This window comes from Prinia subflava, chromosome 21 (genome assembly GCF_021018805.1).
Source record: "Prinia subflava isolate CZ2003 ecotype Zambia chromosome 21, Cam_Psub_1.2, whole genome shotgun sequence".
In the NCBI taxonomy this organism is placed as follows: domain Eukaryota; kingdom Metazoa; phylum Chordata; class Aves; order Passeriformes; family Cisticolidae; genus Prinia; species Prinia subflava.
Genome location: NC_086267.1, coordinates 1397354 through 1421434, shown reverse-complemented (window position 1 = coordinate 1421434; position 24081 = coordinate 1397354). Strand labels below are relative to the sequence as shown.

The 24081-nt window shown below is 56.0% G+C and overlaps 1 protein-coding gene and 1 long non-coding RNA gene across 5 annotated transcripts in view; one reads left to right on the top strand and one right to left on the bottom strand.

Annotated features, from left to right (window-relative positions):
- UBR4 (ubiquitin protein ligase E3 component n-recognin 4) overlaps positions 1–13675 on the top strand; it is a 90447-nt gene extending 76772 nt beyond the window's left edge. For 3 of the 4 annotated variants that reach the window (XM_063417463.1, XM_063417462.1, XM_063417460.1), the window contains exons 96-106: positions 197–370; positions 840–939; positions 1733–1951; positions 2189–2302; positions 2878–3020; positions 3729–3854; positions 4801–4995; positions 6770–6994; positions 11553–11643; positions 12487–12649; positions 13269–13675. In XM_063417463.1, coding sequence (XP_063273533.1) covers positions 197–370; positions 840–939; positions 1733–1951; positions 2189–2302; positions 2878–3020; positions 3729–3854; positions 4801–4995; positions 6770–6994; positions 11553–11643; positions 12487–12649; positions 13269–13333 — 1615 coding nt within the window. In that variant the 3' untranslated portion in view covers positions 13334–13675. The remainder of the gene's footprint in view (positions 1–196; positions 371–839; positions 940–1732; positions 1952–2188; positions 2303–2877; positions 3021–3728; positions 3855–4800; positions 4996–6769; positions 6995–11552; positions 11644–12486; positions 12650–13268) is intronic. The other variant, XM_063417461.1, reaches the window with a different exon arrangement.
- On the bottom strand, positions 13440–14552 carry LOC134560968 (uncharacterized). The gene is made up of 2 exons (XR_010082837.1): positions 14291–14552; positions 13440–14237 (listed from the first exon to the last, which is right to left on the bottom strand). It is a non-coding gene; the product is annotated as an uncharacterized LOC134560968 (long non-coding RNA).
- Between the last annotated feature and the right edge of the window lie 9529 nt (positions 14553–24081).

Below are 24081 nucleotides of genomic sequence, written 5' to 3'. Positions count from 1 at the left end.
CCAGGCTTCAGCTTCGTTGCCTCTTTCACTTCTGAGCCGTTTTTGAAAGAAATGTGTGAGATCTGGCTTCAGAAATAGGTGTTCAGAGAGTATTTTGAGGTGAAAGGGGCCTGAGTAGCTTTTCTGAGTCTCTGAGCTGGGGCAGGTACATCAGTCAGTGAGAATTACAGAGTTACCATTCCTTCTCTTTGTTCAGGTATGATGAGGAGCACAGTGGAGATGATAAAGTGTTCCTGGATTGCTTCTGTAAAATAGCAGCAGGAATAAAGAACAACAGCAACGGCCATCAGCTGAAAGATCTCATCCTGCAGAAGGGCATTACACAGAATGCCCTGGATTACATGAAAAAGCACATTCCCAGTGCAAAGAAGTAAGAGTCACTGTTTAATGTGTGTAGTTAATGTGTGTGAGTGTCCTGGACATCCTCCTCATCCTATCCCCACGATCTCCCAAGAAATCCATGAGCAGGAGCCCCTTCAGAGCTGTGATGCAGAGGTCTGGTGAGGCAGTGCACATACAGGGATGAGCTAAAAAGCCTGAAATCTCCCATTTGATACCCATCCAAGCTGCTTCCTTGGATAGCTCAACCCTTGTGTTTCCTGCCTGTTCCCTCCTGTTACACAGCAACAGAGTTTTTCTGTTGGTGGCCAGCTCATGAGCACAGATCCCCAGGCTCAGAGCTGGCACTGTGGCCGTGCACAGCGTGGACGTGGCAGTGTGAGCGTCCCTTCGTTAATGAGCTGATGAGGGACCCGAGGGAGGGAGTGTTCCCTGCAGCCTGGAGCCCTGCTGCTGCCCGGGACACTGCCCTCAGCTGCTGCCTTTTGTTCTCCATGCAGTTTGGATGCAGATGTGTGGAAGAAGTTCTTATCTCGACCTGCTCTTCCTTTTATCCTGCGCCTGCTGCGAGGCCTGGCGACGCAGCACCCTGCAACACAGGTGGGGCTGGGGTGTGCCTGCACTGCCTCCCTGCTCTGGGGCTGGAGCTGAGCATTGATTCCTCCAGGAGTTGGTTCTACGCTGATTTTTATTGGGTTTTGTTTTGTCACCCTCATCGTAGTTGGAACAGTTTTGCTCACACCTTTTTCTGCTGGGAGGTTTGGTTCTAGTCTGAAGGGAATTCTCTTCGGGGGTAAAGCAGAGAGAAAATCCACTTCTGAGCTTACCTGTTATAAGAATGAGATTCCTGTTGGGAATCTCAAAGTAGGCATAGGTGTGGAAGCTGTTCAGGTATTCCCTGGGCAAGTTCTGCCTTTGCAGAGCACCCTCTGGGTTTTGTGTGTCTCATGGCAAGATTTGGAACACGACTTCGTGTCTTTGTCTTGATGCCTTGAGCCTCTGCTGGGCAGCTTCAGGCATCACCTGGAAAAGTCAGAGATTCTGACTTCAGTATTTCCTGCTGCTGTGTGGTGTGAGATTGACACAGCAATGTGAAGAGAAGGTAATGATTGATAAGCTCCTCAGGACGTGATTGTTGGTGTTTGAAGGCATCAATACAATGTCTTACCACAAAATAAATGTTTTATCCAACATCCCCATCTGAGCTCCTGGTAATGACCAGTGGAGAGGCAAATTGCCCCAGTTTTACCCACAGTTTTTAGGGTGCAGGAGCATTAAAAAAGGAGGGAACACTTGCTGCAGCTCAGTGCTCTGCCCAGCTGTCCCCGTGGGGTTAGAGGGGACAGTCACTGTCCCAGTCCCCTTGTCCTGAGCAGTGTCCCCATCCCACCAGGTGCTAATAGGAACAGACTCCATCACCAACCTGCACAAGCTGGAGCAGGTGTCGAGTGACGAAGGGATCGGGACGCTGGCAGAGAACCTCCTGGAGGCCCTGCGGGAGCACCCCGAGGTCAACAAGAAGATCGACGCCGCGCGGAAGGAGACGCGCGCTGAGAAGAAGAGGATGGCCATGGCCATGAGGCAGAAGGCCCTGGGCACCCTGGGCATGACGGTAATGGCTGCTCTGGTCCTGCTGGGGCTTTTCTTCCTGCCTTGCTCAAACTGCCTCAGCAGGAAGCGTGTAAAGTGTTTTATTGATGGATATTGCAGAGCTCCAGCCCCGGGTTTGCCTGGTGCTGCTGAGAGGGAACACAGCTGCTGGGAGATGGGATGGGCATTCCGGTGCCAGTGGATATCATGGTGTGGTTTGTCGCTCTCTTTAACCTGCTGGAGCTTTCCTCTCGTGCAGACAAATGAGAAGGGCCAGGTGGTGACCAAGACTGCGCTGCTTAAACAGATGGAGGAGCTGATAGAGGAGCCAGGACTGACCTGCTGCATCTGCCGGGAGGGATACAAGTTCCAGGTAGTGGGAGCTAGGAGTTCTGGGTACTGGGGGCTAAAAGTTCTGAGTAGTGGGAGCTAAAAGTTCTGGGTAGTGGGAGCTAAAAGATCCAGGTAATGGAAGCTAAAAGTTACAGGTAATGGAAGCTAAAAGTTCTGAGTAGTGGGAGCTAAAAGTTCTGGGTAGTGGGAGCTAAAAGTTCTGAGTAGTGGGAGCTGAAAGCTCCAGGTAATGGGAGCTAAAAGTTCCAGGTAGTGGAAGCTAAAAGTGCCAGGTAATGGTGATGAGAGATTCAAGTTCCAGGTGAAGGGAGATTCAAATTTTCAGAGCCCTCTCAGCTCCTCAGGGGACTTGCCAGTATCTGGGTGCACAAGTGCTGGCTCTGGAAGATCAGGAAGTCTCAGCCTTGGTTCTTGAGATCAGTAATTCCAGAGGTGGCTGGGAAGCAGAAGTTTGTTTTCAGTGAAAGCTGGAAAAACACAGGATCAGTTTAAGTTTGATGTCAGGACTGGGAGAGGTTCAATGCAGTGTGGGAAGAGCAGGAGATGTGTCCTGAGTGTTGCTCAGGCTGAGGTTGTGTCCTGGTGTCCTTGCAGCCCACCAAGGTGCTGGGGATTTACACCTTCACCAAGCGCGTGGCGCTCGAGGAGTTCGAGAACAAGCCCCGCAAGCAGCAGGGCTACAGCACCGTGTCCCACTTCAACATCGTGCACTACGACTGCCACCTGGCAGCTGTCAGGTACGTGCTGCCCCTGCCAGGCCTTGCCTTGCTGGGATCACAGCATCACCCTGGAGCTCGGGATGGGCAGGCTGGGTTGGTCTTTGCAGCTCTGGGCTGCTCTGTCAGGGTCAGTGTTGCAGTGCAGTTCCACACCCAAGCAAATGTTTCCAAATAAGGAAAAGGGGTTTCAGTTTCACCCCTGACTTTTCATGAAAAGCACCAGAAGGTTCTGTGTTTCCTTCACCTTGGTTGGCCCAGTGCCAGCACAGGGGCACTGGGTGGGCTTTGGGATGTTTCTCAAAACCTGTACTGTTCATATTGGGCAGCAAACCAAATAACCCTCCTAAAACTTCAAGTAGTTAACGAGCACAGAGGTGCTCAGGGCTTTTTTGGGGTGCCTTAGCCAGGTCTGAGCACAGCTTCTGTTTTGTTTTTGTATTGTCATTTATTAAAACCTTTTGATTTTCAAAGCACACTGATCAGCCATCTCACAATTATTCTAAGCCATTGTGAGAAGTGCTGGGCACCCTCAGAACTTGATACACCTTCATGAGGCTCATTGCACACTGGCCTCATGCAAGGTTGTGTCAGCTCTGCTTTGACACTGCTGGACTCTGCCAACTGCAGCACTGAGAGAAGCTGTGGAATTGTCATTTTTGGGGTGTTTCCTTAAACCAAAGCTTGCATCCTCCTGACTTGCCTGGCATGCTCTCCTTCCCCGTGCAGGCTGGCCCGGGGCCGCGAGGAGTGGGAGAGCGCAGCCCTGCAGAACGCCAACACCAAGTGCAATGGGCTCCTGCCAGTGTGGGGGCCCCACGTGCCAGAGTCTGCCTTTGCCACGTGCTTGGCACGGTGAGTTCACCCAGGCCCTTCCCCACCTGGCAGTGCCCGGGTGAGTCACATCCTTGCCACACGCTCCCCTGAAATCCTGGGATCAGAGGTGGTGCAGCTCTCGTGGTTAAATCGTGGTTAAACTGAGCCATTTCAGGTTCTACCATCAAGAGTGACTCTCCTGAAAAAGTGCAGGTGTCTGTTTGCTCCTTGGCTTCATGGAAATAATTTCAGAGCCTCCCTAGCCCCCAGTCCCTGCTGAAGATGCAGTGTTGATTCATTTGTGGCCCAGGGAGCCCCTGCTGTACAAAAGAAACCTTATGATGCCAGTGGGTTCCCTGGTGTAGATTTCCAGACTTCTCCTGGATGATACCGAGGTCCTTGAGCACCTGTCTGGAGCAGATGGAGGTGCTGTTGTCAGGATTCTGGCTCACCTTGTGCTGGGTTTGCAATGTCACATTAGAAATTTTGACAGGGGGTAGGTGTAGATCAGATATTGGGAAGAAAGTCTCCCCTGTGAAGGGGTGTGCTCTGGCACAAGGTGCCTGGAGGAGTTAGGGATAGCCCATCCCTGGCAGTGCCCAAGGCCAAGTTGAATGGGGCTTGGAGCAGCCTGGGACAGTGGAAGGTGTCCCTGCCCATGGCAGGGGGTGGCACTGGATGGGCTTTGATATTCTGGGATTCTGTGCTATCAAGAGTGGCAACATCCTGGAGGCATTTCAGCCAGGGAGCTGTATCCAGGTCCTGGGCATGTGAAAACAGTATTGATGAGTGGACAGACACTGCAGATGGAATTGGATTTACCAGGGTGAGCTGGAGGCCTCCCTTTGGGGAGGTTAACCCAAGTTAGCAGCAGCTGCCTTTGTGTAGGCTGTTCCTTCCTTAGAGCTTTTCTGTGCTGTCCCTGCTGGCACCCGGGCTGTGCTGCGGCAGGAGGAGCTCCCTGAGGGTCGCTGCTGTTTTGCAGACACAACACATACCTCCAGGAGTGCACGGGGCAGCGGGAGCCCACGTACCAGCTCAACGTGCACGACATCAAGCTGCTGTTCCTGCGCTTCGCCATGGAGCAGTCGTTCAGCGTGGACACGGGCGGCGGCGGCCGCGAGAGCAACATCCACCTCATCCCCTACATCATCCACACCGTGCTCTACGTGCTCAACACGTCAGTGCCACCCTCAGTGCCCCCTCCCTGCCCCTCGGGGTAGAGGAGCCCCCCACGGGGCAGCAGAGATGGGGAACCACAGCGGGGTTGAGGAGGAGCGGGGCTGCACACCCCGAGTGGGTTGTTAAGGATTTACAGTGTTGGGAGTGAGGCCTGGGCATGCCGGATAACAGGGAAACTATTGAGTAAAAGCGATTGGGAGTTAGCTTCTCTTTCCATTCTAGATGTAATTATTACCTCTGGGGTGAGCAACAGGGTTATTACATTAAAAAAATCCTCTGCCAGCTTAATTTTCTCCTGAGCAGGCAGAGGACACACTGCAATGAAGTAATTGTTAGTTGGAAACTTAACCCTGATAGCATTTGATTCAGTGTTCAAGTAACAGAGTTTTATCTCCAGATTTGACATCCTGGAGGAGGGTTCAGGTCCCTCAGATTTACCTGATATTTGTAATTATTTTTTGAGGGTACCATTATTATTTTTTGTCAGTAAACAGCAGTGCTTTGGCACTGCACTGAGGCTGCGTGGCCACATCCAGAGGCACCCAGATGCTTTGGAATACACGAGCTGGTTCTGCTCCTGCAAAAATGTACATCCTCTATTTGAGGAGTTAGATATTAGTAAGTAATACTAATTAGATGAGGGTATAAATATTAAAATACACACCAAGGTCACTCCAAATGCAGCGCAGTGAAATCCCTCTCACTTTCCCGCCTGGAACTAATCAAGGTTTTGGCTGTAATACAATTTTTCTTTTGTTTTTAATATCTATCTCCAGATCCCTGTGCTATTGTTTCCCCAGCCCTTTGGGAGACAAATAAATGGAACTATTTGTTTCATCTTGTTAGGCTGCTGTTGGCACCACAGAGCCCAGAACCCGCTGGGCAGATGTGGGAAAAGGCCTTCTGTACTTCCCAGACAGAATTTTTAATATTAAATGGAGAAAATAAAGAGCTACTACTTGGCTCCCAGCTGCATCTTGTAGCAGATGAAAAGGTCACACAACCCTGACAGCTTCATCTGCTGGGGATGCTGCTCAATGCCTGATAGGGAGAGTTTTATCTCAGTTAAAAATCAAGGGTCTGACCTGGCTGGCAGCCCCTGCCTGGTGCAGCAGAGCCACAGATGTGGTGAAGTGTGAAGCAACTCCCCAAAGGCTGCTGTGACATGTGGTTTGCACTGTCAGTTCTGGGCTGTCAGGACTCCTGGGACACTGGAGCTCTGGAGGAAAGGAGGAGAACGATAAAATACTTATATCAGCTTGCAGTAAAACACAGTGTCTTCTGGGTTTGAATTTGGCCTCTGTCTTCCCAGGGGTTGTTTTGGCAGTAGAGGAGGTGTGTAAATGGATCCAGGTGTGGCTGCAGTGGCTGTGGGGTGTCCCATGGGAGATGGCACCACTCCAGTGCCTAGCCTTGCTGCCCTGGCCCCATACTTCTCTCAAAGAAAGGGGAAAAATACCTCTCCAGTGGTGTTGTCTTCACTGGGGCAGCTGCCTGGAAAACTCTAGAGCCACCCACAACTCCAGGGAAAATGTGTTTGCTTCAGTGGGAGCAGGTCCTCACCCAGGGGATGAATTTGGGAAAAGCTGGTGGTGCCCACTGGGAGCCAATCCTCACCCAGGGATGAGTCTGGGGGAAGCTGGTGGTGCCCAGCTGGGGCACCCCTCCTGTTTTGGGGGTGCAGGGTGCGTGGGCAGTGCCCCAGAGCTCCCAGGAGCAGAGGCTGAGCCCCTGGAGCCGGAGCAGCCCCTGAGGCTCTCCCTGTGTTGCAGGACGCGGGCGACCTCGCGGGAGGAGAAGAACCTGCAGAGCTTCCTGGAGCAGCCCCGCGAGAAGTGGGTGGAGAGCGCCTTCGAGGTGGACGGGCCCCACTACTACACAGTGCTGGCCCTGCACATCTGTCCCCCGGAGAGGTGGCGGGCCATCCGCGGGGACATCCTGCGGCGGCTCCTCGTCACCGCCCACGCCCGCGTGGTGTCCCCGGGAGGGGCCAGCAGGTCAGTCCCTGCCCCGGCTGGCACACGGGCACACAGCCTGGCACTGGCACTGGCACAGAGCCACTCGTGTCACTGGCACAGAGACATTGGCACTGGCACAGAGCCACTTGTGTCACTGGAACAGAGCCACTCGTGTCACTGGCACAGAGACATTGGCACTGGCACAAAGCCACTCGTGTCACTGGCACAGAGACATTGGCACTGGCACAGAGCCACTCGTGTCACTGGCACAGAGCCACTCGTGTCACTGGCACAGAGCCACTCGTGTCACTGGCACAGAGACATTGGCACTGGCACAGAGCCACTCGTGTCACTGGCACAGAGACATTGGCACTGGCACAGAGCCACTCGTGTCACTGGCACAGAGCCACTCGTGTCACTGGCACAGAGACATTGGCACTGGTACAAAGCCACTCGTGTCATTGCCACAGAGCCACTTGTGGCACTGGCACAGAGCTTGTGTCAGTGGCACTGAGCTTGGCACTGGCACAGAGCCATTGTGTCACTGTCACAGAGCTTGGCACTGTCACAGAGCCACTTGTGGCACTGGCACAGAGCCCCTTGTGTCAGTGTCACAGAGCCAATCACAGCTTCTGGGGAGTGTGTGTAGTTTACACCAGGTGTTAACCCCTCTGAGTAACCTTTGCACTCTGTGCTGCAGAGCTGCACAATCCCAGCCTGGCCTGGCTTGGGAGGGACCCTGAAGGCCCCACAGTGCCATCCCCTGCCATGGGCAGGGACACCCCCAGAGCCCAGGGACACCCCCCAGAGCACAGGGACACCCCCCAGAGCCCAGGGACACCCCCCAGAGCCCAGGGACACCCCCAGAACACAGGGACACCCCCAGAGCCCAGGGACACCCCCAGAGCCCAGGGACACCCCCAGAGCCCAGGGACCCCCCCCCCAGAGCCCAGGGACACCCCCAGAGCCTGGGGACACTCTACACAGCCCAGGGACACCCCCAGAGCCCAGGGACACCCCCAGAGCCTGGGGACACTCTACAAAGCCCAGGGACACCCCTCAGAGCCCAGGGACACCCACGTTGCTCCAAGCCCTGTCCAGCCCAGCCCTCAGTGGCTGCAGCTCCACACTGCTGGTATGAGCATGAACATTTCATTCTGGGTGTTCTTGGGGTGGATCAATGAGCTGATCAATGGAAATGCTGTTTCTCCCTCTTCCTCCCCCACCCCAGCACTGCAGCAGCTCCAGCCATGAGCTGTCTCTGAGCTGTGCCTCACTCCCTGTTTGCCTCCCTAAAGAAGCTCCTTCTGGGCCCTTTTGATCAGTGCTCCAGCCTCCCTCAAATAGAAAAATAGAAATAGAAGTCAAATGCCATTGCTTTTTAAAAAGGAAAAAATCAATAGCAGCTGTCAGGCACTTAAAGCACAAGAATAAGTGGCTGTGCCTGCCTGACAAAAGCACAGTATTTTCAGAGAGGGAAAGGGAATTCCAGTTTCTGAAAGGGTGATTTGAAATAGCTGTCATAATTAGGAATCAATTCATTATTACTCTAAGTCGCCTTAAAGGGCATTCTTATGCTGATGACATTAATTAGGTGTTTGATAAAGTCATTACGCTGTAGTTGCACAAACCCAACATGAACCAGTGCTCCTGGAAAAGGGAGAGAGCCCTGAGAGGGCTCCTGTGTTGATCTCTGTGCTGCTTTCAGGCTCCCCTGGCTCCTGTTCCCTGTTTCCAGCAGCCTCTCTGGATCCTGGGGGTGTCCTGGAGGCTCAGGGGTGGGTGCAGCTCTCTCTGGGCAGGCAGAGCTCAGCCCAGGGTGGCTTTGCTGCTTTTTAAACCCTCCCAAAATGTTCTGTTCCTTCCCCAAGCACAGCTGCAATAAAAGCACATTGGAACAGGCAGAGCCAGGAACTTCCAGCTAGAGCATCCAATCTCTGGAATTTCAGGGGAACACACTCAGAAATAGTGCTGGGGAATTATGTCAAGGTTTATTCAAGGGCTTTCTTTAATCTCTGCAGACTAAGGGAGCACAAAGCCTCCCTCTGATAAAGCCTCTCAGGAATGGCAGTGTGGCAGTTCTGGTTTCCAGTCAGAGGCACAGCTCTGTGCTGATTTATTCTGGTGGAAAATCAGGAAGAGGGCGATGGATGGTGAGAGGCTCTGCAGATAAGTGCCAATATCTTGAATTTGTAGGCTGAGGCAGAGAGGAAGCCACTGGCTGTGACACCAGAATGATGTCTGCATGCAAAGGATTAAAATCAGCATTTCACATTCAGGGTCTGGGAGCAGCTCCATTCCCACAACACCGGGGTGAGGGCTGGGGACACTCCAGGACTCACCTGTGCATCTCAGAGAGGGACAGGAGCACTGCAGGAACCCCAGTGCATCTCAGAGAGGGACAGGAGCACTGCAGCAGCCCCAGTGCATCTCAGAGAGGGACAGGAGCACTGCAGGAACCCCAGTGCATCTCAGAGAGGGACAGGAGCACTGCAGCAGCCCCAGTGCATCTCAGAGAGGGACAGGAGCACTGCAGCAGCCCCAGTGCATCTCAGAGAGGGACAGGAGCACTGCAGGAACCTCCAGTGCATCTCAGAGAGGGACAGGAGCACTGCAGGAACCCCAGTGCATCTCCAAGGGCTGAGGGTCTGCCCGTGGTCTGGACCCCTGTCAGTCCTGGGAAGGTGCAGGAGTGCTCTGCATTCCCCCCTCCCAGGGCAGCACATCCCAGCCATTCCCTGTCCCCCGGGGCTGTGCCCGTCCAGCTCCTCAGTCAGGGTCACTCAGATTTGGGGACAATTGAGCCAAGAAGGGCTCCTGGCTCTGCCAGGAGTGATGGTACCGCAGGTACCAGGGGAGATGCTCAGCACCTCCCTTGTTTTGGAAACTCTTCCTGTTTAAACCCCCAGATTAAATTACCAGAATGGATCCCAGTTCTGGGTTTGTCCCATTTTTGTAAATTTACAGATTCCAAAGAGCTGAGCCGAGCATTCATTGTTAATGAACCACAAATTCTGGCTAAAAAAATCCTGTAGGTGTTTTTTAGCATAGCTCTCATCTGGAATTTGGGACTAAAAACCCTTTTTATTTTTTTTCCCTTTGCTCTTCACTGTGACCTTTCTGAGGCACTCCTGAGGGAAGTGAGGCTTCCCCAGTGTCCGTGTGTCTGCTGCAGTCCCTGTCCAGCTGCAGGGATGGGACACAGCAGCTGCTCCAGGGGTGACAGCCAGCCCGAACCCACCAGGGCCTTTTAGCTTTCAATTAAAGGAGCAGGCTCCAATGAGATCAAACCCATTCACATGAAAAGAAAAGTCTGGCGTGCAGTATTTGGGAGGCCACAATTAGCCTCGCTCCAAGTTGCTCTTCATCCCGTGGAAATTTAGTCACCTTTACTAATTGGTTTTCCTTGAAATAATTAAGCTGAGCTGCCCTAGCAGGCTGCCACCTACTAAGATGTCTGTTTTAAGGGCACACACACACAAATGGAGCCTTTTAATAAGGGAAAAATGTTCATTTTTCCCCCAAAAAAGTCCCACTCTGGGGCAGGGTGCAGCTGGGACCCCTGGGTGTGTTGCTGACTTGCAGCAGCAGCAGCTGAGCTGGTCCTGGGTGCATAAAAAAAGGGATTTTGTTTTTCCAAAGCTCTGAAGCGTTGAGCAGGAGGCAGCACGTGGTGGGGCAGATGTACCTGAGGAGCACAGGCACGAAAATTCCAAAGCCATGAGAGCTGCTGGCAGGAGGATCCGCCTTGCCAGAACCTGTTTGTGATTAATCCTGCAGGCCCAGCACAGTTCTGCACCTTGTTAGGGCATTCCTGCTGCTCCAAACCCTGGATTTCCAGGAGAAGCCCTTTCCTGGCAGGACAATAACCAAGGAGATATTAAATGGAAATTCCTGCATTTCTTCAAGGACAAGAGATTTCCCTCAGAGCCTTGCAGAAATGCTTTTATGAGTTAGAAGCACAAAGCTGTTCTGTTATTGATACCCCCCATGTGTGAGACCTGGATTTGGTCATTCCTTCAGGAATCTGCTTTTCTCCCAGCAGTGAGCACACAATCAAGGGCTGTACATTGTTTTTTCCCACTCTGCTGATGACTCTCTGTGTAGTCTGAGCCCTCCAGTGCCCTCTGTGCTCGTTTCCTTGCTGTGGAAGAAGGTTTTAGTGGCAAACCTGCTCTGCTCACACAGCCCAGCTGGGGCAGAGCCTCAGGAATTGCTGCACAGGGAATCTCAGGTGGCCAAGGACACCCAGCAGGGCTCACTCAGAGCTCGTTCCCTGCGTGTCCCTGGTGGGCCCTGCTCCTCCAGCTGCCCTGCTGTGGGTCCAGGGCAGGGATTCACTGAACAGAGCCCCCCAGGGCAGGGGTTCACTGCAGGCTGTGTGTCAGGGGGGCTCAGAGCCCCCCAGGGCAGGGATTCACTGCAGGTTCTGTGTCAGGGGGGCTCAGAGCCCCCCAGGGCAGGGGTTGATCCCAGGCTGTGTGTCAGGGGGGTCTCAGAGCCCCCCAGGGCAGGGATTCAGGATTCACTGCAGGTTCTGTGTCAGGGGCTCTCAGCCCCCAGGGCAGGGTTGATCCCAGGCTGTTCTCCCTCCCAGGCTGGCAGACAAGGCAGTGAAGGAGTTCGGCTCGTACCGCTCGGGGCTGCTCTTCTGGGCGCTGGTGGATCTCATCTACGGCATGTTCAAGGTAAGGAGAGCCCTGCAGCTCCTGTGCAGCAGCTCCTCTGCAGCAGCTCCTGTGCAGCAGCTCCTGCGCAGCAGCTCCACTGCAGCTTCCTGACCCCAGCAACCACAGGGGCTTGAAATAGAAATCAGTGTTTGAAACCCCTTTCTCCAAGATCCTTGGAAATGAAACTTCACAGAATCCCAGGATGGTTTGGGTGGGAGGGGACCTTAAAGCCCACCCAGTGCCACCCTTGCCGTGGCAGGGACACCTCCCACTGTCCCAGGGTGCTCCAAACCCCTTCCAGCCTGGCCTTGGGCACTGCCAGGGACCCAGGGGCAGCCACAGCTGCTCTGGGCACCCTGTGCCAGGGCCTGCCCACCCTCCCAGGGAAGGATTTTTTCCTTTTTTTCTTTGCACCTTGTAAAAGCAGAAAGGCCTCAAGAAGCTGCCTGTGCTCATTGCATCCCTTGCAGTTCAGTAGCTGAAGAATTGAGAGACTTTCCCAGCTGGCAGCACTCATTTATTGTGTATTTGCTTATTTTTCCTGTTCATTGTTCGTGGAAGGAAGGAAGGAAGGAAGGACATTCCAGGCTGTGCCAGGGAAGTGGTTGGTGAGGAAGGAGGCAGGGGCAGCTTCCAAAGGGGGTTCAGTACTCAGGGTGAGAAAATGCCTGGGGCCTTGTTTCATTCTGTAAAAAAAGATCCTGAAGTTGCAGCTGGGGAATTGTTTTCCCTGTCAGTCCTTTGCAAGAGGCAGGGATGGAAATCCAGGAGCAATGGGAGAAGGCGCCAAGGTTTGCAGTAACTTTTTATTTTAATTAAACAATCATTTTTGGCCTGATTTGCTGTCCTCACCCCTGTCAGAAGGTGCCTACCAGTAACACAGAGGGGGGCTGGTCCTTCTCTCTGGCCGAGTTCATCCGACACAACGACATGCCCATCCACGAGGCTGCAGACAAGGCCCTGAAAACCTTCCAGGAGGAATTCATGCCAGTGGAGACGTTCTCTGAGTTTTTGGATGTGGCTGGTGAGTGTTTGCCTGCCCTTTTATAGTTTGCTGCCTGCTGCAGCATTCCTGACCCTGCTGCAGCCCGTGGGGAGGGGAGGGAGCAGCACTGCCCAGCACTGCTGGGACACACCTGAGCACCCCGGGCAGGAAAACTCCCCCTGCTCCCTCCAACATCTGCAGCACAGCTGGAAGGTGTTTGGGGGCTCTGTGGCTGAAGGCTGGAGAACAGATGTGACCGTGCAGCAGACACAGAAGCTGGGTGCAGCCAGAGCTGCTCCCCAAGGATTTTGGTGCCTCCAAAGGAGTCAGGAGAGGCTGAAAATCTGCAGGGGAGCTGAAGCTGCTCTTTCTTCTCCCCAGATCTGTACCCCAGGCCAGTCTCAGCCCAGCACAGGGAGCAGAGCTGGGTCCCTGGAGCTGCCCAAGGGCAGTTCCATATGGATTTAATGTTTGATTAAATTCACATTTCAGTCCCTCCTGCACATGCATCCAACAGGGTTCGCTCTCCTCGTGTCCAGCCCTAAAATAACCCTGCAGCTGTCAGCAGCTCACACATGGCCCAGCACAAACCCCTCCTGGGGCAGGACAGGCAGCCTGCTGGGGCTGACTCTTCTCTCTTGTCTCCTTCTCTTCCAAGGACTCTTGTCAGAAATCAATGATCCCGACAGCTTCCTCAAGGACCTCCTCAACTCCATCCCCTGAGAGGAGAGGCTTGGGCAGAGCCTCCATCGCTTGCCTTCCACCCCTCTGTGTCCCTCCTCGTGCAGTCTGTCCCTTCCCCGAGGAGTGCTGCAGTTTTTTGTTGGAATTTTGTTTTGTTTTCCTTTTTTTTTTTTTTTTTAATTTTAATTTTCTACGATTTTTTCTTCATGGAGTGATTTGGAATTTAGATTTGTTTTATCTTGTGTTTCGGCGCTTCTATCTGTAAAGCCTTGTGCATTCAAGCTGTGTGAAAGAACTTGTACAGAGAGGAATCCAAACCAGTAAATCTTAATGCTTTAGTGTGCACCTCTTTGAAGTTCAATAAACCGAACAAATGGGGAAGCTGGGCTGGACTGGTGCTTGAGCCAGGCAGGAGCTGGAATGCCGAGGTGCTGCTGCCACTGTCCCCAGAGCTGCTGCTCTGCCCAGCCCTGGGCCTGCACAGGGAGCCCCAGGAGCAGGAGGCTCCCGGGGGAGCAGCCAGGCCCTGCCTGCCCTGCAGGGCCTGTGCGGGGCTGGGGCCTCTGGGGCTCTGCAAGGACCTGAGAGAAATGCAGGAGCTTCCCCCTCCCCTCCCCTCGCTGGGTGCAGGCAGCAGCTCTGTGGCCCCTCCAGAGGGGCTGTCCTGGCTCCCTCCCAGGCTGGATCCAAAGCTCGCTGTGCCTCCGATGGGTGTCCCCTCCCTGGGGCTGCTCCTGTCCCTGTCCCCTCCCTGGGGCTGCTCCCATCCCTGTCCCCTCCCTGGGGCTGCTCCTGTCCCTGTCCCCTTCCTGGGGCTGCTCCTGTCCCCGTCCCCTTCCTGGGGCTGCTCCTGTCCCTGTCCCCTTCCTGAGGCTGCTCCTGTCCCTGTCCCCTTCCTGGGGCTGCTCCTGTCCCTGTAACCCCTCTGGGGCTGCTCCCATCCCTGTCCCCTCTCTGGGGACTGCTCCTGTCCCCTCTCAGGAGCTGCTCCCATACCTGTCCCCTCTCTGGGGTCTGTTTCTGTCCCTGTCCCCTCTCTGGGAACCCTTCAGCTCCAGCCAGGGCAGCCCCAGAGCCCTGCACAGCCCCCCTGCAGCCCTGCATGCCCTGCATGCCCTGCCCTGAGCCCAGCACTGCTCCCCACCTGTGCATGCTGGTAACTCACCTGGCACATTCTGCTGACACCTGGTGAGGCTGGAATCTAATAAAGCTTTCTCTGGCTTCCTCGTCTCTGTTTGAACTTGAATTTCCTAGCACGGTCCCATCCCAGAAATAATAATAATAATAATAATAATAATGATGATGATGATGATGATGATGATGATTGGAGAGGCTGAATGAGTGCCCAGCCCCTGTGGTGCCTGTTGTGAGTGTTGGCCACGCTCTGGGGTTGGCACAGGGGGGAAGGAGCGGTGTTTTTGTTCTCGGTGTTTCTGTTCTCACCTCCGCGGGGCTGAGGTCACTGCTGGCAGCTGCAGCTGCAGGAACCGGGCAGGAAATGCCCCGGGAGCTTTGGGCTGGTGCCCCAGGGCTCTGGGTGTGCTGGTGGCTCTGGCTGCCCTGTGAGGGGCAGGAGGAGCTGGTGTGGAGTTGGCTCCTTGGAGCAGCGATCCTGCCCCTCTGCTGCCCTGGAACCACATCAGAGAGCAAATGCCCTCCCTGAAAGCCCTGCAGGGCCAGGGCTCCTCCAAACAGCAGCTGGGCTGCTCCAGGGTGGGTGCAGGAGGCACTCAGGGCACTGCTGGGCAGCAGCCTGGGCAGTGCCAGCCCCTCCCAGAGCTCCCAGAGCTGCCTGAGTGCCGAGAGCAGCGGGAACAGCTCAGCAGGGCCTGGGAGAGCAGCGGGAACAGCTCAGCAGGGCCTGGGAGAGCAGGAGAGCCTGGAGCTCAGCAGGGCCCGGGAGCTCAGCAGGGTCTGGAGCTCAGCAGAGCCTGGAGAGCAGCAGAGCCTGGAGCTCAGCAGAGCCTGGAGCTCAGCAGGGCCTGGGAGCTGACAGAGCCTGGAGCTCAGCAGGGCCTGGAGCTCAGCAGGGTCTGGAGCTCAGCAGAGCCTGGAGAGCAGCAGAGCCTGGAGCTCAGCAGAGCCTGGAGCTCAGCAGGGCCTGGAGCTCAGCAGCCTTCGTGGCTGTGCTTGTGAAGGCTCCCAGCACGGTGCAGGGCAGTAACCCCGCCGTGTTTCAGCTTTGCCATTTGTGTCACGGGGGTGATGAGGGTTTGGGAGCTGGCAGGAGCACCAGGCTGCCTTTCCTTCCCTGCTCAGTGCCGTTCCTGACAAAACCAACCCATTCAACAGCCACAGCCTTGGGTGCCCCCAGCTCCTGCTGCCCAGCTTTGCCTGCCTGGCCAAGGAGGGATCTACAGCTTTTGGCCAGGGAGCTGCAGAACAGCTCAGGGTGGAAATCCTGGTTTGCTCCACTTGTGCTGGCACAGATCTTCTGTAAGAACAGATTCGGCTGCTGCAGGAGCCCGTGGAGGTTCTAGCAGGCAAATCCCTGGGTTTCTACCCCTCAGCTGGGTCAGCAGGAACTCAGAGCTCCCAGGAGCAGAACGTGGCCACTGCTTGTTCAACATCAATGACAGGAGGTGGCATCTCAGAGGGAGGAGGGAAACTCTTGCAAACACCCGTGCAAGGAGCTCCTCAGAGCCGGGAGCCTTTGCTGGGGCCCAGAGAGGTGTTTTGGAAAATAAAGGTGGTGCCAGCAGTGCCTCCCTGCCCTGTGATTTACAGACAAGCCAGAGGTGAAAAGAAGGTGGAACATCCTGAGGTTCTTCCTGGAGCAGACTGAAGGTGACAATAACAACCAAGGAGATGTGGAGAGGGACAAGAACAAAGGGAAAGTGTTTTGGAAAGTTTCAGCTGGTCCAGGCCACCCAGGGAGGCTCCAGCATCCTCAGTGTGCACAAAGAGCTGCAGGCTCCAAAATCCCCTGGAACGGGGCTGGAAAGTCAGCAAAGACTTTGGGGAGTTTGTTACTTAAATTAGGAATGAGGAGACAGAGGGAAAATGCCTCAAAATGGATGAAATTACTCAAAGTGATGAACTGAACCATGAGCTGAACAACAGAGAATCAACCCCATCTCAAAAAGAAATTAGTTTATTTGCCAAAAACTTTATTTGGGGAAGAGAAGTCCTTTGTGATGCAGGAGAGCCTGGATGAGCTGTGGGATTGCCTTGGACCTGACTGTGAGCAGGAGCCCCCGGAGCTTCTGACATCCCTGCACTGGGTTGGGCTCCAGGATTTAATTAACATGGGGATTAATTAAATCCAGGGGGAGCAGGCACCTGCTGGGCCCCCCCACCTGCTGCAGGTGACACGGAAACCTGACCTGACCTTCCCCAGGTATTCCCTGGGGGTTTCCTTGTCCTGCTGCCTCCTCCCTCTGTAATTCCCTTTTCTGAGCCTCCTGGAAGTGCAGCAGAGCTGGGTGCCCTTCCCGGGCTGGGAACCTTCCCTGCTCCTCTCTGCCCCTTCCTGGGCTGGGAACCTTCCCTGCTCCTCTCTGCCCCTTCCTGGGCTGGGAACCTTCCCTGCTCCTCTCTGCCCCTTCCTGGGCTGGGAACCTTCCCTGCTCCTCTCTGCCCCTTCCCGGGCTGGGAACCTTCCCTGCTCCTCTCTGCCCCTTCCCGGGCTGGGAACCTTCCCTGCTCCTCTCTGCCCCTTCCCAGGCTGGGAACCTTCCCTGCTCCTCTCTGCCTCTTCCCGGCCTCCCAGCAGCTCCCAGCCGGACTCTCCTGCTCCCGGTGTCTCTGCAGTTCCTCGGAATTGTTTTCAAACAAGCAGGGGCTGGAGCTGCTGAGCACAAACTCACAGCAAGCTGCGATGTTCCAGCGCCACTGAAGATTCCCTGGACATTTTCCAGAAGAGGAAAAGCGATTTTTCTCCTTGACTTGAGTCTGTGGCACTTTCAGGACAGGGCAAGAACGTGGGGGAGCCTCGAGAGATGTGGTGGGGACATTGGTGTCGCTGTCCCCCAGAGCTGGATGGGATCCCACATTTTCTTCCTGGAATGTCACACCAGGCTCTGCAGGAATGACGATCTGGGCCTGGGTGCAAACACTAAATCCCCTGCAGGATTCCCTCCCGCCTTTGGGACAGCCCAGGTGCAGCTCAGGGCTCCTTCCTGAGCAGTTCAGACCCCAGGGAGCTCAGGGGTCAAAGGAGCTCCAGGCAGGGCAGTGACAGAAAGGAGAACAAATCCACCTCTCCCAAATTAACTCCCAGCTGTGACCTGGCAGGTTCGGAGCTGCTCTGGGGAGAGGCCACCCCACAGCCAAGGGAGGCTCCCAAAACACCCCAGAGACCTCCCGAGGTCCAGGTGGCTCTTTAGGAGCCACCCTTGGGTCACGTTTCTGTTCCCTGGTAAGAAAATCAGGATTGGCCTCGACTCGTCTGCTGCACGTTCCCATCGCAGGTGGGGATGAGTCACAGCTCACGTGTGAGGATCCAGGGAAAAACAGCTCTGAGCTCCCCAGGAGGGCTGGAAAAGTTTGGGTTGGGTGGATTAAGGACCAAATCCCCTCAGGGCTGTCCCCCCAGCACAGCACGTGGATGGGAAAAGCCAGGGGCAGCCACCTGAACCCCAGGAAGATTTCCTCCCTTGTTTCCAGGAGGGAAAGGAACAATGATTAAATCTCTATTTGCAGACTTTTTTGGAGGATTGACCCCAGCCCTTCCCATCGACAGCGACCAGCTGCAGCCCTTTTACCCAAACCCCGGAGACCAGCAGGATCCCACTCCTCTCCAAAGGGGAATGCAGGAGAAGAAAGATGTTGTTGGGTAAAATTATCGCTGAAATGGCTCAAAGGACCATTGTGTGGAGGGGAAGCCCCTGTGCTGGGTTTTAACCCCAGGCAGGTTGGGGTCCTCAAGGCAGTGCCCCCAGAAGCCCCATCCCAGACTGGGGAGGTTTTTGGGGTGTGTAAGGAGGTCTGGATGTGCCTCTGGAAAGATTTTCTTCTCCTGGTGCTTATTCAGCCTCCCTTGAGCAGGATCCTCCCGTGCTCGGCGCTGTTCCTGCAGCCAGGCCCTGTTCCTGCAGGTCCCAGACGTGGAGTGGGAATTCCAACCTCCCTCCAGTCCCACAGGGATTTTCTCCCTCATCCTGCTGTTGCCACAGCACCCAGGAGGGCTCAGACACGTGGATCTGCACACTTGGGTGCTGCAGGGTTCTCCTGCCCCTTCCCTTCCCCCTGGGAGCATCAGGCACCTCACAATGGATCTCCTGCTCCAAAAATCAGGGTTTTCTCCTGGAGAGGAGTCCCCACCCTGGCACTCCTCAGCCTGACTCAGCCCGGTCCCTTCCCCTGGGAAACACAAACCCTCTGTGGGTGAATCAGAGCCCAACCAGACCTGGTGCAACCCTCCAGGGCCTGGGGGATCCACAAATGTCCCTGGAGCCTCAGGAGCAGTGGAAGGATCAGGGAGCCCAGCTCTGCCTCTGCTGGGGCCGCTGCCACCAGCCCCAGCCTGTCCCACACGGGGAACACACTGGGATTTTTCAGCCCTGGAGATCAGGGTGACACCTGCCCTACAGCCCTTCTCCAGTGGGGAAGGTGTGTGATATAAAAATGGGCAAATATTAAGCAGAAATTGGAAAAATTCAGCTGTTTGTGGTTTAAGTTTGGCTTTGACATACGGAGAGAGGCTGAGCTTTAAAATAAATGAGTGTCAAGAGCACCATGTTTAGTCTTGGCTGTTCCTGCCAGGGATGTTGGGTCTGACACCTTTCCCACCTTCCCCACCTTTCCTGAGGGCAGGGGCTGCAGAAGGGAGAAAGGAGCTGCTGGAATTCGGGGAGGGGGCGGAGGGCAGGGCAGCAGGGACAGCCTCTCATTAAAGGGCTGATGGGCTGGGGTGCCTAACGGTGATAACCCAATAATTAGCGCTGTTAATCACCATCCCGCCGCTTCCTTCCCAAGCGTTGTGCCAGCAGGACCTCGGTCACCCCCAGCACACGCCCTGGGGAGAGGCAGGGCTGTCCTCAGCCCAGGTGGGAGATTGGGGAGAAAAGGGGCTCAGGATGCTCCTGTGGACACCGGAACCCTCCGGGGCTCGGGGCAGCCCCGAGCGAGCCCCGTGCTGGCTCTGGGGGCTGTCCCCCGTGTTTCATGCCCGCCCCACCCCGCGTCTGTGTTTGGGACACCCCCGGGCCCTTCTCGGGGTTTAATCCCTGCAGTTTCTCCCCGCTCGGCCGCTCTTTTAAATCCCATTTAATGAGCAAACAGGGCGCGCTGCAATCCCGGCAGCATCCTTTAATTATTCCTAGCGTTTGATGGCACCGAGCTGATTCCCAGCGGGTGACATCAGAACCAAGGGCATCTCCGGAGCCCCCGCTCGCTCCCGGTCCCCTCCCCGCGCCCGGTTCTGCTGCTCTCAGCAGCTTTTGGGGCTCGGCGGCTGCAGCAGCGCTGCCCGGCCCCGGCTGGACCCGGGGGGCTCCGCCCGAGCCCCTCCCGCCCCCGCGGAAGGGTGGGAGAGCCGGGAGGGAACCCCCGGGAGAGCCGGGAGGGAACCCCCGGGAGAGCCGGGGGGGAACGGCCGGGAGAGCCGGGAGGGAACCGCGCCGGAGCTCCGGGCCCGGGACTCACGGCGCTGCACCGCGGGGTCCTGCAGAGCATCCCCGGGGGCCGGGGGGAACCTGAGCGCCCCAGGTGTGATGTCCCCGTGTCCCCATGGATGTCCCAGGTGTGATGTCCCCCCTCCTCGGGACAGACTGAGCGCCTCAGGTGTGATGTCCCCTCCCTCAGGACAGGTCCCTGTGTCCCCGTGGGTGTCCCCGGTGTGATGTCCCTGTGTCCCCGTGGGTGTCCCCGGTGTGATGTCCTCGTGTCCCCGTGGGTGTCCCCGGTGTGATGTCCCGCTGTCCCTGCGGGGGGACAGGAGGGGAGGCAGGACGGAGGTGCCGGGGGATGCTCGGGGCAGTCCCAGCCCCGCATTCCCGATCCGTGTCCCGCTTCCCTCACAGCTCCCACCAGGAGGATTTCCCTGCCCGCGCCCTGCAGAACCTGCCAGGCTCACAGCCCGCGGTGCGAGCGAGGAGAACCGGCTGATGGCTTCTGGAGGAGAGTTTCACACAGGGGGCAGAAAATAAACCCAAATTCAACTTCACCGCCCTCAGCGCTCGGAGCTTCGGGTGCCGCCCAACCCAGCAAAGTTTGGGGCAACGACGAGACAGAAATCCTTTATTCTGTTAATTTAAAAATCATCCTGCAGCTGAATTAATCAGGCCGGGGTCCCCCTGCTGCCCTCAGGGTGAGGACTTTGACCATTCTGGGCTCCCCGGTGCCTCTGTCCAGCGGAGGTCCCGCCCCGGGCACACCCGGGCAGCCGGGCCGGGCCCTGGCCCGTGTTTGCCGCTGTGCTCAGCAAATGTTTGGTTCCCAAGGAAGCAGAGAGCGCTGCCGCCGTCTCCAAGGAAATTGCGGCGTGCCCCGGCCGCGGATGCGCGTCTCAGCATCATCTTCATCATCACCGTCATCATCATCCCCTCCCCAGCCCAGCCGCCCTTCGGGGCTGCACCCGGGCCCGCGGCTTTGTTTGCAAAATATTTACAGCTCTCCATGGAGGAGATCAGCCCCGGGCTGGGAGCGGGTGCGGGTGTGCGGAACCCAGCACCTCCCGTGCATCCCAAATCCTGCATTCCAAATCCTGCATCCAAAATCCTGCATTCCAAATACCTGCATCCCAAATCCTGCATTCCAAATTCCTGCATCCCTCCCGTGCATCCCAAATCCTGCATTCCAAATACCTGCATCCCAAATCCTGCATTCCGAGTTCCTGCATCCAAATCCTGCATTCCCAGTTCCTGCATCCAAATTCTGCATTCCCAATTCCTGCATCCCAAATCCTGCATTCCCAATTCCTGCATCCCTCCCGTGCATCCCAAACTCTGCATTCCCAGTTCCTGCATCCAAATCCTGCATTCCAAATACCTGCATCCCAAATTCCTGCATCCCAAATTCTGCATTCCCAGTTCCTGCATCCAAATCCTGCATTCCCAGTTCCTGCATCCCAAATCCTGCATTCCCAAATTTCTGCATCCCTCCCGTGTATCCCAAATTCTGCTCCTGGGCTCGTGAGCGCTTTGGGAATGCAGGAGCCTCCTCTCTCCTCGGGCTGGGTCTGTTTTGTGCTGCTGGCGCCCACAAACCCCCAAATGAGGGCAAATGCGGCTTTTTGTGGCCGCAGCAATAAAAACCAGCGGGAAGGAGCGGGGTTTCGGCAGCAGCTCCTCTGTGCCTTGAGCTGACGGGACAGGGAGGACACAAAGCGGGGAGAAAACGCGGTTTGGGGAGGAGAAGCCTCCTTTGAGAGGTGCGGGAGGAGGCGCCGCCGCTCTGCGGGACTCGCCCCTCGCATCCCCGGCAGCAGCCCCGGGAACGCTCCCTGCTCCCGGTGACAATTCCCGGCACCGTCCCAGGGCTTCCCCCGCCCGCTGCAAACCGGCCCGGGCACCACCCCGGGCACCACCCCGGGCACCGGCCCGGCCCTTTCCCGGCCGGTGACACCCCCGTGGGCACGGTGACACCCCCGTGGGCACGGTGACACCCCCGTGGGCACGGTGACACCCCCGTGGGCACGGTGACACTCCGGGTGTGTCGGGGGCTCTGAGTCACCCCAGAGCGAGCGGGGCTGGCCCAGCCCTGCCCTGCCCATCCTCCCGTGCCAGGTAGAGCCGCTCCTGCCCCGCGTCCCAACAAAATAACCCCAAAAAAGGCTCTGCTGGGGTGGGGAAGGCTCTGGCGATGCCAGCACGCTGCTGGTCCCCGTGCCCAGCACAGGGGGCCGTGTACAAACCAACAGTTTTGGGGGTGGACTGGTGAAGATTCTGCTTTAGAGCCTTTAACAGATTTGTGTTGTTTGGATCTTTGTTCAAACACCCTCAGGAGAGGTGAGAGCCCAGGGGAACCGTCCCAACCCAGAGTGTGGAGGTGGAGCTGCCCCGGGATGGAACTGATGCCTTGGAATTTGAGCTGTTATATTTTTCATCTATTTGTAATCCTTGTATTTGTATTTAGTGTATATTTAGTGTATATTTGGTGTATAATTTGTATTTAGTGCCCAGCTCCAAACCCCACACACGGTGCAGCCGCTGCTCTCCCGTTTGGGCAGACACAGCAATTCCTCTCCGGGCCTGGCAGTCAAGGACACCTCCCTGCCTCAGGCCCCAGAGATGGAAACAAAAGGGAGGTGGGGACAGCAAACTTGGGGTGAATGACTTCATTAGCTGGAGCTGTAATTGGAGGATTAACCCCTGATATGCAAATGGACCAAACTTATCAAAGTGTGAACACCTGTGGTCCATTTTTGGGTGCAGCCCCTGGGGGCTTTGTGTGCCCCAAATGTTCTGAAGGCCGTTCAATAAACAAATAAAAAGCAGTTATGCTTTTTATTCCCTTTATTCTGCCTGCTCTCTGCTTTTAGGGGGTCTCACAGCCCAAGGGAGCAGGAAGGGGCTGAGGGAGGGATGAGAGGATGAGGCCTCACCTCGATGTGAGAAAATCCCAGCCCAGCAGGACCCCCTGAGGTCACTGAGGGGCGTTTGGGGAGTTCTGTGGGTGTTAAATCAGGGGAATTTCGCTTGTTTTAGAGGGAGGGTTGTTCAAATACGCAAACCAAGGCCGTGGTGATGTCCCTGAGCCCAGGCAGCAGCACAGAACTGGAGCCCTGGGGATGGGTCTGGGTGGGTTTGCCTGGAAAACGGTCAATTTACCCAGGAGAACAGAACCAACAGAGCCTCAAGAGGTGCAACCAGCCCCAGGAAAATTAACCCTAAAAACCTGAGCTGATGTAGAAAGCAGTCCTGAGGATGGGCACTGAGGTTTGGGAGGGCAGGACGCTGCCAAAGGGAAAAGAAACGAGTGTAAAATCAAACCCAAGGGCCCAATCCCTGCTGGGAGCAAACCCATCCCGGTTTTATTGCTGTTATCACCCAGGGTTGGACTGAGAGTCCCTGAGCTCGGAATGGGGATTCCCATCTCACCCTGCCCAAGCTTAATTAATTGCTGCCATTAATTCAGGGGGATTCACCGAGGCAGCAGCACATGGGTGACCGTGGCCATCCCCAGGGAGGGGCTGGAGTTCATTAGGGAAAGGACTAATTTGATTTAATGACCTGGGATGAGGTGGATCCAGGGAGTTGCAAGGTCACGGGGCAGGCAGGAACCCTTCATCCCCTGGTTTATCACCCCTCGGGTGCTGTCCTGCTTCCCTAAGGGGGAAAAAAAAATTAAAATAAATCTTGGCTGGATTTCCCCACCTGCTGACCACGGGGTTCTGAAATCACCCAGCCCCTTCCAGCACCAGCAGCGAGGGTGCCCAAACCAGGGAAATCCATAAAATCCCAGCGCAGAGTGGGTTGGGAGGGACCTTGAATCTCATCCCATCCCACCCTGCCGGGGCTCCCTCCCTGTCCCGGGCAGTTCCAAGCCTTGGAATTTCCCAAATCTGCACAAATGCACTCCTGGCTGGCTGCTGCCCCAGTAACTCTCTCAATATCGGCACTTTGAGCCTATCCTTGCATTTTCCAGGTGTTTCTGTGGATCTGCAGGGCGGCACCGAGCAGGGAACGCTTCCTGCAGGGTTTTGATGGGATTCTGGCACTGCCAGCCCCAGCCCAGCCCCAGCCCTGCCCCGCGGCCACCGAGGGGGGCTGGGACCCCAAAGAACCCCAAAGAACCCCAAACACAAACCCAGCCGAGGAGGGTTTGTGCTGAGGGAGAGACAAACCCTGCAGGTGTTTCCTTGAGTCATCCCTTTAATGAAACACCTCCACCCAGCACGTTTA